General features: G+C 40.6%; 2 protein-coding genes across 2 annotated transcripts; both read right to left on the reverse strand.

Annotated features, from left to right (window-relative positions):
• Positions 1 to 1,611: 1,611 nt before the first annotated feature.
• On the reverse strand, positions 1,612 to 2,544 carry LOC127032552 (olfactory receptor 1009-like). Its single transcript, XM_050919853.1, has one exon. The coding sequence runs from the start codon at positions 2,542 to 2,544 to the stop codon at positions 1,612 to 1,614; it is 933 nt and encodes a 310-aa protein (XP_050775810.1).
• Positions 2,545 to 15,153: 12,609 nt separating this feature from the next.
• Positions 15,154 to 15,720, reverse strand: LOC127032131 (olfactory receptor 10A7-like). Its single transcript, XM_050919156.1, has one exon. It carries the CDS (start codon positions 15,718 to 15,720, stop codon positions 15,154 to 15,156), a length of 567 nt encoding a protein of 188 aa, XP_050775113.1.
• Between the last annotated feature and the right edge of the window lie 499 nt (positions 15,721 to 16,219).

Consider the following 16,219-nt stretch of genomic DNA (forward strand, 5'->3'; position numbering starts at 1 on the left):
AAAGTCACTGGTCAGTCAGTGAAAAGGAATGCTATGCCATTGTGTACGCCCTGGAAAAGCTACGCCCATATGTTTGGGGACGGCGGTTCCAACTACAAACTGACCATGCTGCACTAAAGTGGCTTCATACTGCCAAGGGGAACAACAAGAAACTTCTTCGTTGGAGTTTAGCTCTCCAAGATTTTGATTTTGAAATTCAACACATCACAGGAGCTTCTAATAAAGTTGCTGATGCACTCTCCCGTGAGAGTTTCCCATAATTCAGTAGTTAAAAGTGTTCTTAAAATGTAAAAGTCTGTTGGTTATATACTTAGGAGTATATGTAAAGGTGTATGTGTTGTATTAATCTGTTTATTTTCAAGTTCTAGAAGGAAATCGCCGCCAGTGAGCTTCCCCACTGTCTGCAATTTGGGGGGCGTGTCATAAACAGATAGCTAAGGGTTAATGTCTCTTTCACCTGAAGCACCTGACCAGAGGACCAATCAGGAAACCGGATTTTTTCAACTTTGGGTGGAGGGAATTGAGTGTCTGAGTCTTTTGTCTTTTGTCGTCTTCCTGCTTTCTCTGAGCTTTGGAGAAGTAGTTCTACTTTCTAGTCTTCTGTTTCTAAGTGTAAGGACAAAGAGATCAGATAGTAAGTTCTATGGTTTTCTTTTCTATGGTATTTGCATGAATATAAGTGCTGGAGTGCTTTGATTTGTATTCTTTTTGAATAAGGCTGTTTATTCAATATTCTTTTAAGCAATTAGCCCTGTATTGTATCACCTTAATACAGAGAGACCATTTGTATTTTTTCTTTCTTTTTTATATAAAGCTTTCTTTTAAGACCTGTTGGAGTTTTTCTTTACTTCAGGGAAATTGAGTCTGTACTCACCAGGGAATTGGTGGGAGGAAGAGATCAGGGGAGATCTGTGTGTGGGTTGGATTTGCTAGCCTGATTTTGCATTCCCTCTGGGGGAATAGGAAAGTTCTTTTTGTTTCCAGGATTGGGAACAGAGAGGGGGATCACTCTGTGTAGTTTCACAGAGCTTGTGTCTGTGTATCTCTCCAGGAGCACCTGGAGGGGGGAAGGGAAAAAGGATTATTTCCCTTTGTTGTGAGACTCAAGGGATTTGGGTCTTGGGGTCCCCAGGGAAGGTTTTTCAGGGGGACCAGAGTGCCCCAAAACACTCTAATTTTTTGGGTGGTGGCAGCAGGTACCAGGTCCAAGCTGGTAGCTAAGCTTGGAGGTTTTTATGCTAACCCCCATATTTTGGACGCTAAGGTCCAGATCTGGGACTAAGGTTATTACAGCTCCCCTGAAGTCAGTGTGCCAGATTAAACAGATATGGGGAAAGGAGAGAGAGAGAAATGTGTGAATGACTCTATGGCCTGGTGCTGAGAGCACTCACTATGGATGTAGGAGACGCAGGGTCCAGGCCCCTGTGCTCCAGTGACTCTTGTACAACTTGTCCCCTGACTTTAATGGAGTCACACTGATTTAAAGCAGCTGAGGTTATCACAATGTGACCATCAGTTACCTGGCTTGAGAATGTCTCAAACATAAGTTAGCCACAGTGCTCTGCTCTTGGATTTAAAAATATATATATATTTAATTTAAGATCATCAGCACTACTTGAGAAACTTCAATTTCCTCAACGTTTTTCCTAGTGCTATTTTCACCTCCTTGTTTTTCAGGCTGTAGATGATGGGGTTTAACATGGGGGTCAAGATGCTGTACTGGATGGAGACTATTTCATCCAGAACCACAGAGGAGACTGAGCTGGGTTTTGTGTACTGGAAAAAGGCTGTCAGGTACAATAAACCAACCACAATAAGATGGGAGCTGCAGGTGGAGAAGGCTTTACGCCTGCCCTCTGCAGAGCGTATCCTCAGGATGGTGGACACAATGTAAATGTAGGAGATCAGCGTGAGGAGGAAGGAGCTTGACCCAAATATCACAACAGAAGTAAGAAGCACCAGTTGATTGGTGAGGGTGTCAGTGCAGGATCGTTGTAATAGAGGAGGGAGTTCACAGCTGAAATGGTTGATTTCATTGGGTCCACAGAAACGCAACTTGGAGGTAAAAACAGTGTTAAGCAAGGCATGGAAGAATCCTATTGTCCATGCCCCACTCACCAGCTGAACACAGATCTCTTTACTCATTCTTTCCATGTAACGCAATGGGTCACAGATGGCAGTGTAGCGGTCATAAGCCATGGCTGAGAGAATGAAAATTTCAGCACCAATCGAGAGGATGATGAAAAAAATCTGGACAATGCAGCCATTGACAGAAATAGTTTTGTGCTCTACTAGGAAGTTCATCAGCATATTAGGCACCGTGACTGAGGAATAGCAGATATCAAGAAAGGATAAATGGAAGAGAAAGAAGTACATAGGGGTGTGAAGGTGAGAATCAGCTCTTATTACCACCATGATCACTATGTTACTACCCAGAGTGATTAGGTAAATAATTAAAAACATTGAGAAGAGGAAAATCTGCATCTGTGGGTCACTGGAAAGTTTCCGGAGAATAAATTCGGTAACTGTGGTTTGATTTTCCATTGATATTTAGTTTGGGAAAACTGTAACCTGTAAAACCAATAAATAAATAAATTTAATTTAACACAACATAAGTGAACTAAAATGGCATGTGGACATTATCTGTTCAGCTGGATGAATGCAAAGAGAGCCCTATTCTATCCTTTACAATATATATATTTAAATAGATTTTACGATTTTAAGATTTAGAGAAATAGCAATAAACTGGTTGGAATTTATGTGTTGTAGAGAGAGAAAATATGCCAGATAGGGGCCGAAGTCCTCTTGTGTAACTGCCACTTTAAGCATCTAAACTGCAGAATCAGGCCCGACAGGTATTCACAAAATCTCTGCCAAGCTAGGACTAAGGGACAGCCTGATGCGGGCCTTGCTTAGCCTCTCCTGTTGAATCTGTTCCATTGTGGTTAAATAATTAAAGTCATTGAAGAAAGGGGATTTGATCTCCTGTATCCAGGGTGAGGGCCCTAACCAGCAGACTATAAAGTCCTTTGCTCACTTGCTGTTTCTCTCTGGCCTAATAACTCTTTCATCTGTCCCTCTAACATCAGCAGAGATACAGCTGTTTTTACTCCAGTTGGGGATCTGGCCTCTTTACTCCAATGGAGCTATGGCTGAGTCACACCCACTGGGGATCTGGTTAATTCTATAAGTACCTTTTTGTTTCTTACATTTTGTAATTTTTGTACAGCAGTGGTTTTTGGCCTTTTTTCATTTGTGGACCCCTAAACAATTTGAATGGAGGTTCCGACCCTTTGAAAATCTTAGACATGGTCTACGTACCTCCAGACCAGAGCTTCAAAACCACTCTTGTAGAGTATTTAATATCTATAGTATATAATTGGATTCATCCCTATTATAATATCTAGGATTTCTATAATAAATAAATAAATAAACAAACCCCAGGGACCTAGAAATATTGGTTTAAGATCCAGTATATTGTATAGACTGACAACTCAACCAAATAGAGAGAATACAGGCAACTTGATAATTATGCTGAATGCCATAGAGGGGGCCTCCGAAGAGCTTAACTGTATGACAGGGTCCTCCATTGACAAGGTGAATTGTGTGGAAGCAGGTAACCTCATGTGGATATCATGCAGCTGTCCAGATGATCCAAGGAAACCAGAGATAATTTTCAACAAAAGAGTGAAAAGGACTCAGTGCAAACCAAGACGTGATCTAAAGTTGGCTTTTGTCAAAACCAGAACAGAGAGCCTGGAGAAAAATGTATGCTCCAATACTGGAAGGAAAGAAAAACTGAGAAAATAATGACTTAACATATACTCACTGGAAAACAGAGCTTAATTGCAAATAGGAATATTTACAGAAATGGAGATCGAAAGTCTGAAAAGGGAGATGAGTCATGTTGACCCACCTGCAAACATTTTAGTAGAAGCTAATAATACAGGATAAACAGAAACCACAAATGGAAGGGAAATAGAGGACAAATATGAGTGTGGTGGCTCCCTAAGAAAGTACAGGAAATATGAAGGATGTATTGATTCATTCAGCTGATATTTCATCTCCAGGCTGTGTGCTGCTCTTTAAATATAATATAATATAAAATGATGTGAGAGTTATGAAGGAATAATGTAAAGAGAAGCTCATCACTTAGTGTCATGGACTCAAAAGATTTCCCACAAATTTCTTAGTATCAAGAGAAGAGTCACTTCAGAGAACCTAGGAGATTTTGATCTGATTAATGTTAAAAGCAGAATAGGAAAACTAGAGAGCCAATAAATGATGTGGGAGAGTTTCAGCACTACTGGAAGGAAATCTGGTCTGAGGATGTACAATATAATCGGACAGCAGACTGGATTAAAAAAGTGAGAAAAAATTAAAAAGCCGCAGCACAGAGGAATACACAGAGACCAAAGAAAGAAAAAGATGAAGTACTGAGAAGAATAAAAAATGGAAAGCCACCCAGACCAGATGGGATGCATGGATTCTGGCTGAAACGCCTTACAACACTGATTGATTGTTTGCTTGAACAACTTCATAAATGTCTGACGAACAGATTTCCAAGATGGATAGTAACAGAGACAGCATTCCTGGTACCAAAGCAATAAAAGGAGAAGGAGGAAGCTGCCGCAGTAATCTATGAATTATAGACCAAACACAGTTGGTTGACCAGCTACATGGAAATTTCTATCAACAAATCTGGCAAAGAAGATCTGGATAGAGCTAGCTTGCAGTGGAATGCTGCCTCCTGAGCAAAAGGACAAAAACCAACTCAGACTTTCCAGGAGAATCACAGAAAAAGTTAGATGGTCTCATTCTTTGTTTTGTATCTTTAGTGATCCATGAATGTGGGACTCTCCACACAAGTAAAGTGTCCAAGGTTCATCCAAAAATCATCTCCTTTCTACAGCAATCTATGCTAAACTGGAACACTTGACTCTACCTAGAAGGGACTCTTCGATGAGGTCCAAATTAGAAGAGAAATATTTCAAGGGGATTCATTAGCACTAGTGCCATTTGTTGTAGCGATGCTGCAGCTGACATGGATGATTGTTGAGATAAACTGTGATTGTCATATCAGTAAAGATCAACAACCATTAATTTGTTAGACATGGGCAAGCAGAAACTACAGGAATAGTCACAAAAAGGAGCTTCAGAGATTGATAATGTGTGGGAAAGTTTGATGAAGATATAAAGCTACAGGTTGGCTTTGCTAAGTGTATGTCAGCATCTGTAAAGATGGCCAGACTGGAATAATCTGAAGACATACAAGTTACAATGAAGGAACTATCCATGATATCTCAGCCTGACCCCTACAGATATCCTGGAAAGAGGTAAACTCTCAGAGATACTACATAAGAAACTGAATGAAAAAGTGAACAAAAAATATTACAGATGTATAGGAACTACTCTATGGACAAAACTCAAGTCTAAGAATTTGATCTGAGCCATTAATGTGTGGGGGATTCCAGTAGTACAGAATAGTGCTGGAGTGATCAAGTGGAATCAAGATGAGATTAAAAAAATTGACATCCAAAGAAGACAACTGCTGGTGATGTCTAGCGTATTGCATAGCAATCAAGAATTGACAGAACAAACCTCCCACAATGTGATAAAGGAAAACTCTGCTATCTGTGGAAGAAGCTATTGATAATGTAGACTATAATATCAAAATATGAGGAGTCAACCTGAGTAAAGATCATCCGGTTACAATAAGAAGCCATGACTGATCTGCATCCAAACCCACGAAAGCATGAAAGAAAAGAGAAAGCAAATTGCTGAAAAATAAATAAATAAACAAACAAACAAACAAATAAATAAAAGACTTGAAAGATTTACACTGAAAGCAATCCATTGACAGTGGTCAATAGAGATCGAACCTATTGGTGACAGAAGATTATTAAATTAATGGCTTGTAGAAGGATCTCTCATATAGAGAGACAGAGCCTCATTATGAGGGGACAACTAAAGTCGTTAAAGCTTTATTATGTAAGAAGTAAAATGGACTGACAGAACTATTCTGCAAGCCACAGAATGTGTTGTAAAAAGGAAGAGGTGGTGGAGCATGTGTTGAGCAACTGCTGGAGACTATCTGAGAGAGTATATATGAACAGACACAGTGAGGTTGCCAAGTGTCTGCACTGGAGACTCTACAAATTTATGCTTGCAACAAACAATGTGCTATTACGAACACCAAAGTGGAAGCACTCTAGAGAATGAAGAGGGTAAGATTTATGGTATCTGGCAATTGTCACGGACCAAATGGTGTGGTCAAAGAGGCCAGACATAGTTGTAGAAAAGCCAGCAAACAAGCCCATGTTAATTGATGTTGCCTCACCATTAGACAGAAACATAAAAAAGAAACAAGGAGAGAAGATGGGGAAGTATGAAGAACTCTGCCTTGAAGGGGAGCAGTTATGGCAAACTAGAACATAGACAATCCCAGCAGGGCATGAATAAGCAGCTCAAGAACGTGACATCATGGCTAGTGATCTCCAGAAGACAACGTTCTTAGGCACTGTGATAAAGTGAAGGAAAGTCAAAGGAGCCTGAATGAATTTTAGCACCTGAAATGAAGGAATTCTGTAGAGGGTTTAACAAGTCTCCTGACTATCCAAACCTACAGAGTCTGTTCAGCCAGGATTTCTTGGGGATACATTTTAGACAACAGCTCTCTTCTTTTTAAGCTGAAAGATTTAGTATGTTGTGAAAGCTATTTCTTCCTTTTTTTCTAAAATCCACCCTGTGTGATACTGAGAGAAATTAATAATGATCATAATAAAGGAATGTGCCCAGAAAACTCTCTAGGCATGCTGACATAATTTGAAAAAGGGTCTGATTGAAATTAATGGGACTTTTGTGTCTAAAAACTGTAAAGTTCCTTTGAAAATCTGATCTATCGGGGCTTTTGACTTAGTGTTCTGCAAGTCTGAAAATCCAGCTGCTCATACATAAGAAAATCTGTGCTGCCCTCTTGGAAGTGAGTGGCTATTTTGACATTGATTTTTATTGGAAATGGAAATGGAGCCAGTGTTCTGTGCAACACCAAATCAATAGTTAAACCCAAATGTCTGCCAGAGAGCAACTGAATCATTTCCCCATTATCAGCTCATCAGACTAATGCCCAAGGAAGGAATCTTGCACAAGAACCGGAATATCACAGGCAGATTCTGTCAAAGTGAACTTGAAAGCTTAGGGCCATCTCCAGAGAATCCCCTGCCCCCAATCTCACCACCCCCTAACAAACACACATTATTACTAACATACACCAACTGATCTCATTTGTCTCAGTGCTGTTGCAAGCAAGTAGGGTGACCAGATGTCACGATTTCATAGGGACAGTCCCATTTTTAGGTCCTGTTATCCACCACCTCCTGCCTTTATTTTTCACACTTGCTGTCTGGTCACTCTAAAAGCAAGGGGGAAAGTTGGGTGATTCATACTGTAGCTAGGTTGCCAGCCACGACCTCTGTGTTGTAACAAACTGTGTGAGCAGAAGTCAATGGGATTCTGCAGAGAGACCCACCCCTAGATAAGTGGAGCAGAATCTAGACCTTTTAAATTGAAAGATTAAAATGAATAAGAATATGAATTAACTCACCTGCCTTTTAAACAGAGATTATAGATATGGAGAGATCACTCTGACTTGTGATTTTCTCTGTTTTCTTAGTCAAATCAATAAGTAGGTAGATAGACTATCTAGTCTATCTGCATCCGGAATAGAGCATCTCAAGACATCCAATAGGTCTATGGATGTGATCCTTGGACCCTTTATCCGGAGCAGTGAAACCACTCAAGGTGTGTAGGGTTATCTGTGGTAGCGGAACAAAGAGCCTTTCCTGAGCTGCCTCCAAGATTAAAACTGATTTTTTGAGAATGGTTTAAATGCTGTTTTGTTCCCCTTGGGACAAGATCCCTGAAGTTCACTCTCTGTAACAAGTTACCAGTAACACTGGGCTGGGTCAGCACTCAAGCGATTCTCTATAGTGCCAACAAATGAGAGCAATGAGACTATTCACGTAGCTGAAGATGCATAACTTAGATAGATGCCATCTCCCCCTGCTCCCCCACCCAGTGTAGATCAGGCTTTAGGCACTGAACTCCCTGGGAGTGGTGGGACTTAGCACTTTTTGGCTTAGCATCTCCCACTAGCTAGTTTAGGAGGCTCCACGCCTATCATGCTGGCTTTTGTGGATCCCCTTCTTAGCTATCTCTCTCTCCCACCCGTCATTGTGTAGGCAGTTGGAGGGGCAAGCTCAGGCTTTGTGAAGGGCAATGATTTTCCCAAGTGCCTAAAAGTTAGGCGCTGCGACACTCAGCAATCCAATGTCAAAGTTCTTCATGAATCGAGCCCCGTGATTCTATCCAGAAGAGCAGGACGCATGATGGATCGGGCCCTTAAAGTTTACTGTTTAAACTTGTGAGTTATTATTTTACAATAAGCAGAGCAGCTGGTTAAGAGGCAGATTTCCTGAGGTTAGAAGTTTCCCTCTCAGGCAAATCGAGCACACATCCAGTTTCTGTATCCCCAGCTCCTCCCATTTCACCCCAGTTACAGATGTTCAGGGATGTCCTGTGAGCTCAAGGCCCTTGTCCAATTGTTCCCTCTTCCCCGCTTCTCATCAGCCTGACCCTCTTTTACCTTTTTTCCCCTCTGAGGTCTAAAGTTTAACTCTACTAATTTGATTTTCTTTAATTTCTAAGAATATATATATGTATAATTAACTTTTCCTAGCCAAAGAGATCTCATCTTCTCGTGCAAGGCATAAATCAGGTTCACTTTTGGCAATGGATCTCAGACACAGTGAACCAAGTGGGAGAGCAGAATTGGGGTGTCCTCATAGGCAAATACAGGTCTCTTTAATGAGAGAACTGAGGTGGATGAGAGAGAGAGAGAAAGCGGCAAGACAGATGGCAGAATCCATGTCCCACTCCCTGACATCCTGAATGAAGAGGTCATGTCAGAGATTCCAACTTGTCATACACCATCACACAGATCAGTGGATCCTTGTTTCCCCTCTACTATTTTCATTCAAACAAAATAAAGTTATAAAGAAAAAAATGCTGCATTATCTCATTTCATCCTTCTTCCACCTTCCTAATGCTGGGTTATACAACACCTACCACCCAGGCAGTTTGTGTGTAGCAATGAATTAAGCTGCATGGATCACTTAGAAGATGAAAAGACCCAGGGCTCCAATCCTGTGCAAGTGAAGTCCATGGGAGTGTTACTATTTAGTATGGTTGGGAACGGATGCCAAAGGCATAAAGGGGCAGGCAGATGACCAAATCCCTGATAAGTAAATGGGATTTGGGCACTAAATCCCCATTTACAGCTTTGAAAATATCTCCCACCAGGTTTTCTTTAGTTAAGCTTTAGACCAGCTTTCTGTTTGAAGCTCAGATCTTCAGAGTGTTATTTATGGACCACACTGCGATACCCTAACTCCCAGTGTACAGTATCTTGCACTGTTTATTTCAGTGTAGCTACTGGCGGAATAAGGTATTACTTTGCTAGCAAGGTCCTTGCAGAATCTGTTAAATATTTAATAGTGGTGGTGGTTAGGGGGCTCTTGCACAGTAATTTGTGTATGTTTTGGCCTAGATTAGCAAACATGACTGATGATTTCAGATGCTGAATTTGAGATGCCTGTAAGGGCCCTGAAGTACTGAGCACCCTTCTTTTGAAAACTTGGCCAATTTAAGCTGGAGAGCTAAAAAAAGAGGCCTGCAAATTCATGAGTCATGATTATGAAATATTGGCCTCTCGCTCTTAAAAAGAGGGCCCTTCATTTTCATTGTTTTACCGAAAACCTCCAAAAAATCCCTGGGTTTTGAAAAATCCAGTATTTAGATTTTTCTGATTTCTACCTGGATCTTCTACCTCCTCTAACTCCCCTGATCCAGGTCCCTGCTTGCAGACTCCCTGTCAGATAGCGCAGCGCACTTGTGCAGGGGAGGGAAACTGGAGCTGATGGCTGATGCAACCACACAGAGGGGGAATGAGGTGGGCAGAGACCTTGTGGAGACCACAGACTGCTGTAGGGAGTGGGAGGGTGCATGCATGAGTATTGCCCCCCCTCCTGAAAATGGTTCCTATGAGTTCTGAGCAACTCCTCTGCCTCTCCTCCTCCCCCTCCCCATGTGATACGTCCCTGAGCCCAGCTTCTCACAGGGCTGTCATTGCCTGGAGAGGAGCCCCAGGGAGCAATGCTGATGGGTGCATGGTGTAGGATGGAGGCTAGTGAAACCGCTTAGTTCAAGTGTAAGCCATGCCTGCTCAGTGTGACACTGTCCCCGTCTACTGGTGGTAGGCAAGCTACAGTGTGATGAGTCTGCTACAGCACTGACTGAGAGAGGGAGAGAGAGGCGGCTTTTTTAGCTCCGGCAGGATAGGCTCATATATTAAGATCCAGAGGACCAAGTTCGATCTCTGATGCTGATGACGAACCCGAGGGTGTCAGTGTTACAAGTGGTGACCTGTATGGATACTGAACTGGGAAGTCTCCGATCTTGGGATGGGCTTCCCTGGCCAGGGGAATTCTGGAAGTGTCAGCACTACCTGCTCAAGCTGGTGGTCTGGCCTCTGCTACTGGTGACTAGGCCAATTATAGATTGATGTGCCTGCTACACCACTAGACAAGAAAGCTGGGTCTTTCAGCTCAGGTGTTTCCGTCCAGAGATCCCAGGTTCGAGCCATGTTAGTGTTATGCAAATATAATTGTACAAGTCACCCACAGTAAAATGTTTGGTTTTTAAAAGAAGATGCTTTATGTTTGTAATGGTGGCTCCAGATAACGGTTTAATTAAAAAACAAAAAAATCACCTCTGACTTTTCTTGATTTGCTGCATCACTGACAATTTTAAAATCAAGATTGTAAGTTTTTCCACCTTCTTTTCTCACATTATTGTGGTTACCATTTTTTGGACTTTAATTATTGTGTATATAGTACCCAAAACCACTGCACTGTGAGGCCTGAACAACACAGTTATACCAACCTAATTTCCCAGTGTAGACCTGGCCTCGCTTTGGAGTGATTTCTGGTTCTGCCCTGGGGTGTTCACAATTCAGCTGCAGTGTATATCTGATTTTTATTTTGTCCCTCTCACAGAGTCGCAATATTCAATGTACTTATCTGGCCCCCGCTGCTGAGTAGGGAAAAAATTCCCAAGGCAGATAGATCGATAGACAATTTTTGTATGATACATATACATACATGTTGGTTTGTCAATTCTCACAAGAGTCTATTTGCACTGTGCTGAATCACAGAATTTCTGCGGCTTGACAAACAAACGCGTCTGCAAGATTCCTCTGTGGGTTTTTTTCTAGTGTGCGAAGGGAAGAAAATAATAAAGGAAATTTATGCCCCGATGAGAGCAAGAGATATTGGGCCATGTTGCAATCTTATTTACACCATTGGTAAACACGTAGTAACTTTACTGAAGCTGATGATGTTACTCCAGGTTTGCACAAGGTTAACTGGAAGCTAGAATCTGGTCTGTTATTCCTAATGGTGAGTTCTTATTGCCTATTAATTTCCAAATCAGTTGTCTAGTGCTGTTTGAAATGATAACACTTCGCACCTGCTTCCTTCCACCCACTGAATATTAAATAAATGAGCCATTATGTCTCATCATTTTCACTTGCTAGCCTCAGTGCCAGAATAGCCTGAATATGTTCCACTGTAATCTGATTGTTCATTGTAAGTAAGAACACAAAATGGTTAACATAACTGATACAAACTTCATACTCAGGTCAAACAAGGCTAACATCTATAGAGATGGCTGAATTATTTAGAGCAAGTGACGCATATAATGATTTTTTCCATGAAGATCCACACAATGTTCACAAATGCACTCATTCAAAATTACTCAAAGAATTTTAATTAATATTTGACCACAGGTGGCTCACAAGCACCTGGGTTTATTACATTTTTATTCATTGTGGGGACTTTTTTTCTAAAGTGCTTCAGTGGCTGAGGAGCCTAACCTTGGAATAATGAGATCCAAGGCAAGAAGCTCAGATTCAAATTAATATTTTGGCATATCTTTTTAACAGTGATTGTGATTAACCATCAGAACCAACTCAGACTGGGTACCTTCCTGGAGGATAGGATTTAGCCAAACATAAGTTATTAGACTCAATTTAGGGGTGAAATTTAACAGCCCCTGTTACACAGAAGGTCAGAATAGATGATCTAATGATCCTTTCTCGGCTTAAAATTCGATGAATCTAAGTGTCATAGAAAATTAATGGGATTTAAGCTTTCCAAGTCATTTGGGCACATTTGAATTATCTGTGTCTCTATTCTAATCTATCTAAACCTGTGTCACTGACCACATGGCAGAGAAAAGAGAAAAACGTCTTATCCCTGCAGCTACCTCTAGGCAAATGCTAGCAAACCCAGGGTCAGCCAGCCAGCCTGAGTCAACCTATGCCTCTTGGTTGAGCCAATCAGGAGCTGTTCTATAGCAACACCATAGAATATATTTCCCTGAACTAATTACAACATCCCAAGGGGAGCGGCTTTTGACCAATGGTCTGTTTAAAAAAATGCAGCTCTTTAAACAAAGGAATGAAAAGTCAAATACTGTAAATAACACAAGTTTTTTAGTAATATACCAGCCTTTAGCTTGCTTTCTAAATCTTTCCTGAAAGAAAAACTGCTGTAAATAAAAGCTTTAAATTTACACACTTTATACAAAGCACATGCACAAGCTAACTTAAAAGAAAAACTAGCTTATGTAAAACAGTTGACACTTATACCAGAGATTAAAAGGCTTTTCCCCCACCCACGACACTTTTTTTCTTCTTTTTTTAATTCAAAACACAGTTAAATCAAGTAATATTTTAATACATTTTTAAAACTCCAATCAAAAGAACATATCTGTAGATAGCTTTATTTACCAAATGTATATAAATTTAGCAAACATCCTTATTTGTTTTCAGTTTTGTACCAAAAGTCATGTTATCTTTTTTTACATTATGACTTTACCCTTGGTCTTTAAAAATGGAAGAAAGACTCTCATGAAAGTTATGGCTAATCTTTAAATCAATTTCTCTTATTCCATCTACTTAAGGTAATGCATTTTTACAGACTTTCCATTTATTGGATATTAGCACCCAGCTTTAGCTGCAAGGAGTCCTTTAGCTGCAAGAAGGCCTTTTAATTTAAACTTTGTAACACTGCTTTATAGGATGTCCTTTGTAAAGTGTGAAGATTTTAGGGTGAATGTAATGTTCCCACCATTTGCAATTAAAGCTTAAAAAGACAAAAGCCAGGTGGTTTGAGCAATTGCATGAAGTAGTAAAATGCTGCTCCCTCTCATCCTTGTTATTTGAAGCAGTTAACTTCTGCAACAAAAAAAAAATTTGTTATTAGAAATAAAGTTATGTTTGCATGCTTTTCTATTGCATCTAAACATGACACTAGGCAAGTGACATTTTGCAACAAAGAGACACCCTTGTGTCATGAAGCTTTTCTAACTGTATGAAAGAGTAAGATAAAGACAGCCCCTGCTCACCCCTGTTATCTGAAGAAACATACCCCCTACTGCCTTTTAAAAAAAATGGTTATATTTTTCAGGGAAAGATTTTTTAATCACTGGATTGCTATTAAATAAAGTGATTAAAAGCTATACTATCACAAATTTTACAAATAACGTACACATCTTTTTACATTTTAAAAAGATTAGTGTATTCAACTTCCATAACTAGTTAACTATCATTGAATATTAGTGTTGGAAGGGACCTCAGGAGGTCATCTAGTCCAACCCTCTGCTCAAAGCAGTATCAATCCCCAAACAGATTTTTGCCCCACATCTCTCAGTGGCCTCCTCAAGGATTAAATTCACAACTGCGGGTTTAGCAGGTCAGTGCTTAAACAACTGAGCTATCCCTCCCCGCTATCTCTGGGGTGCAGCTTAAAGAAAGATTTTAGTATTTTTTTGTTGAAATGCCTTGCATAGTATGACCCCCCCCCTTAAAAATAGCTTACAGGAATGTAAATTGTGAAAAAAATATGTTCCCAGGGAAGAGCAATATTATACAAAACCCACATGTAAAGAAGTGTTCTACAATAATAGAATAAAACATAAACAGACATGTTATAGTTTTGAAATGTTTAATGAGCTCTTTCAAAAATGGTATTAGCTTGCTTTTCAGAGTTTTGCCTAAACAAATTGACCAGAATACAAAAGACAACCCAACAAAAACTGCTTTGCCTTAAAATGTTAAGAAATCCATGGTACAGTTTAGACAAACAAACAAAAAAAAATTGATAGGCTTTACAATTGTGTGTATGTATATATATATATATATATATATATATATAAATAAATAAATAAAAGACAAAAGCCACAGCTCAAATTAAACTCAAGTTGGGCCTTGAGCTAACGTGGCAGTTAGGGGTATGTCTGCACTGCAATGACAGGATGTTACTGCAGCTCGTGTAGATACACCTAAGTCAGTTTTAATCTAGCTAGCTCAGATACCGGAGCAATGGAGCTGCAGCAGCTTGTGCTTCAGCCTGGTCTTTAGCAGGCCACTAGGAACTCTGTGAACTTACTTGCATGGCTAGTCTCAGCTGAAGCATGTGCTGCCGCAGCTTTAATGCTCCAGTATTTGGTAGCTAGAATAAAGCTTGCTGGTCCTGTCTACACCAGCTGAAATCACACCCCTTGATTGCAGGGTAGACTGACCCAAAGACAAGCCCATAAATTCAACCCCAAATGTGCAAACTTAATGAGACAGGTGTGAAAAAAATGAGGAGAATGGCTTAAAAATCATGAGATCTTAATTTTCACATTTACTTGCATTTTTTTCTCTCAGAGCCTCTTTCACCTCTTTGTTTTTCAGGCTGTATATGAAGGGATTGGCCACAGGAGTCAGAATTGCGTAGAAGAGAGAGAGAACACTTTGTTGAGGTCTCTGAGTGTGTTGGTTTTTGGTAGCAAATACACAATGATTAGGGTACCATAGAAAATTGTCACCACAATGAGGTGAGAGGAGCAGGTGGAAACTGCCTTTTGCCTTCCGGTGGTGAAAGGGATTCGCAGGATGGTGGAGATGATACACAGGTAGGATGTCCTAGTTAAAGCAAACAGAGGCAGGGTGAATAAAGAAGACAGAATGGTAAGTAAAAACTCCACCTAGTAGATGCTGTTGCGGTAGAGATTTATTAATTGTATAGATTCACAGAAGAAATGATCAATTTCATTTTGGCCGCAGAAAGTTAATTGTACCATCATACCAGTTACTATGGAACTAGCTAGCAACGCACTTATCCAAGACCCAGCTGCTAGCTGGAGGTAGAAACTGCCATTCCTAAGGGTTGCATAATGCAGTGGTTTGCATATCGCTGCCAGGAGATAACACTCGGTGCCTGCAAAGAAGCCAACAAAGTAACATTGTGTGATGCAACCACCAACAGAAATGGTCTTGTCCCCTGTCAGGAAACTGGCCAGCGTCCTGGACAGGATGGTTGAGGTGTAGCAGATCTCCAAGCAAGATAAGTTCCCCAGGAAGAAGTACATGGGAGTGTGAAGGTACTGATCAGTCACAACTAGAACAACAATGAGGATGTTCCCAGCCATGGTCACAATGTAAATCACAAAGGACACCAGAAAGAGAAGACTCTCCAGTTTGGGGACAGTCTCAAATCCCAGGAAGATGAACTCTGTGAGGGAGGTTTGATTTCCCTGTTCTGTGTCTGCCATGGTGGAAATGAACCAGACTCTGCAAGAGAACAAGAATGGCATTTATTAAATATCGATATCACAATATCAATTTAAATGCATTAATGTTTAAATGTTCCTTCTCCTTCAGGTCACCTGCCCAAATACTGGGCTGAGCACACAGGCGGGGGGCTTGGATTCATATAATGGAGGTTTATGACATCTGAGATTGAATGAGAGAAACTGACACGAAGTGATGCTGCTAAGGCAAGCTCAGATTTGTGTAAAATCATATTTTTTCTAATTGGGAACATAATAAGCCTTGCTCCCTTCATTCTGCTCCCAAGAGCTGATACTAGTGGTGTGCAGTGGGAAAACCCGATCACCAGGAGGAGTTTGACAAATGAAGGTGTAGGCAATGGATTCCCTGAATTCTCATAGCCTCCTTTGGGCTGGTAAAACACCCCACGATTTTGCTGGCTGTGAATCGGCTTGGTATGGACTTCAGAAGCTTCCATTGTTCCCGACAGAAACCAACTCA

Source organism: Gopherus flavomarginatus, chromosome 12 (assembly GCF_025201925.1).
Source record: "Gopherus flavomarginatus isolate rGopFla2 chromosome 12, rGopFla2.mat.asm, whole genome shotgun sequence".
NCBI classification, from domain to species: domain Eukaryota; kingdom Metazoa; phylum Chordata; order Testudines; family Testudinidae; genus Gopherus; species Gopherus flavomarginatus.

Excerpts from the sequence above, each read along its gene's own strand:
- LOC127032552 (XM_050919853.1), bottom strand. The coding sequence starts at position 2,544 with ATGGAAAATCAAACCACAGTTACCGAATTTATTCTCCGGAAACTTTCC.
- LOC127032131 (XM_050919156.1), bottom strand. The coding sequence starts at position 15,720 with ATGGCAGACACAGAACAGGGAAATCAAACCTCCCTCACAGAGTTCATC.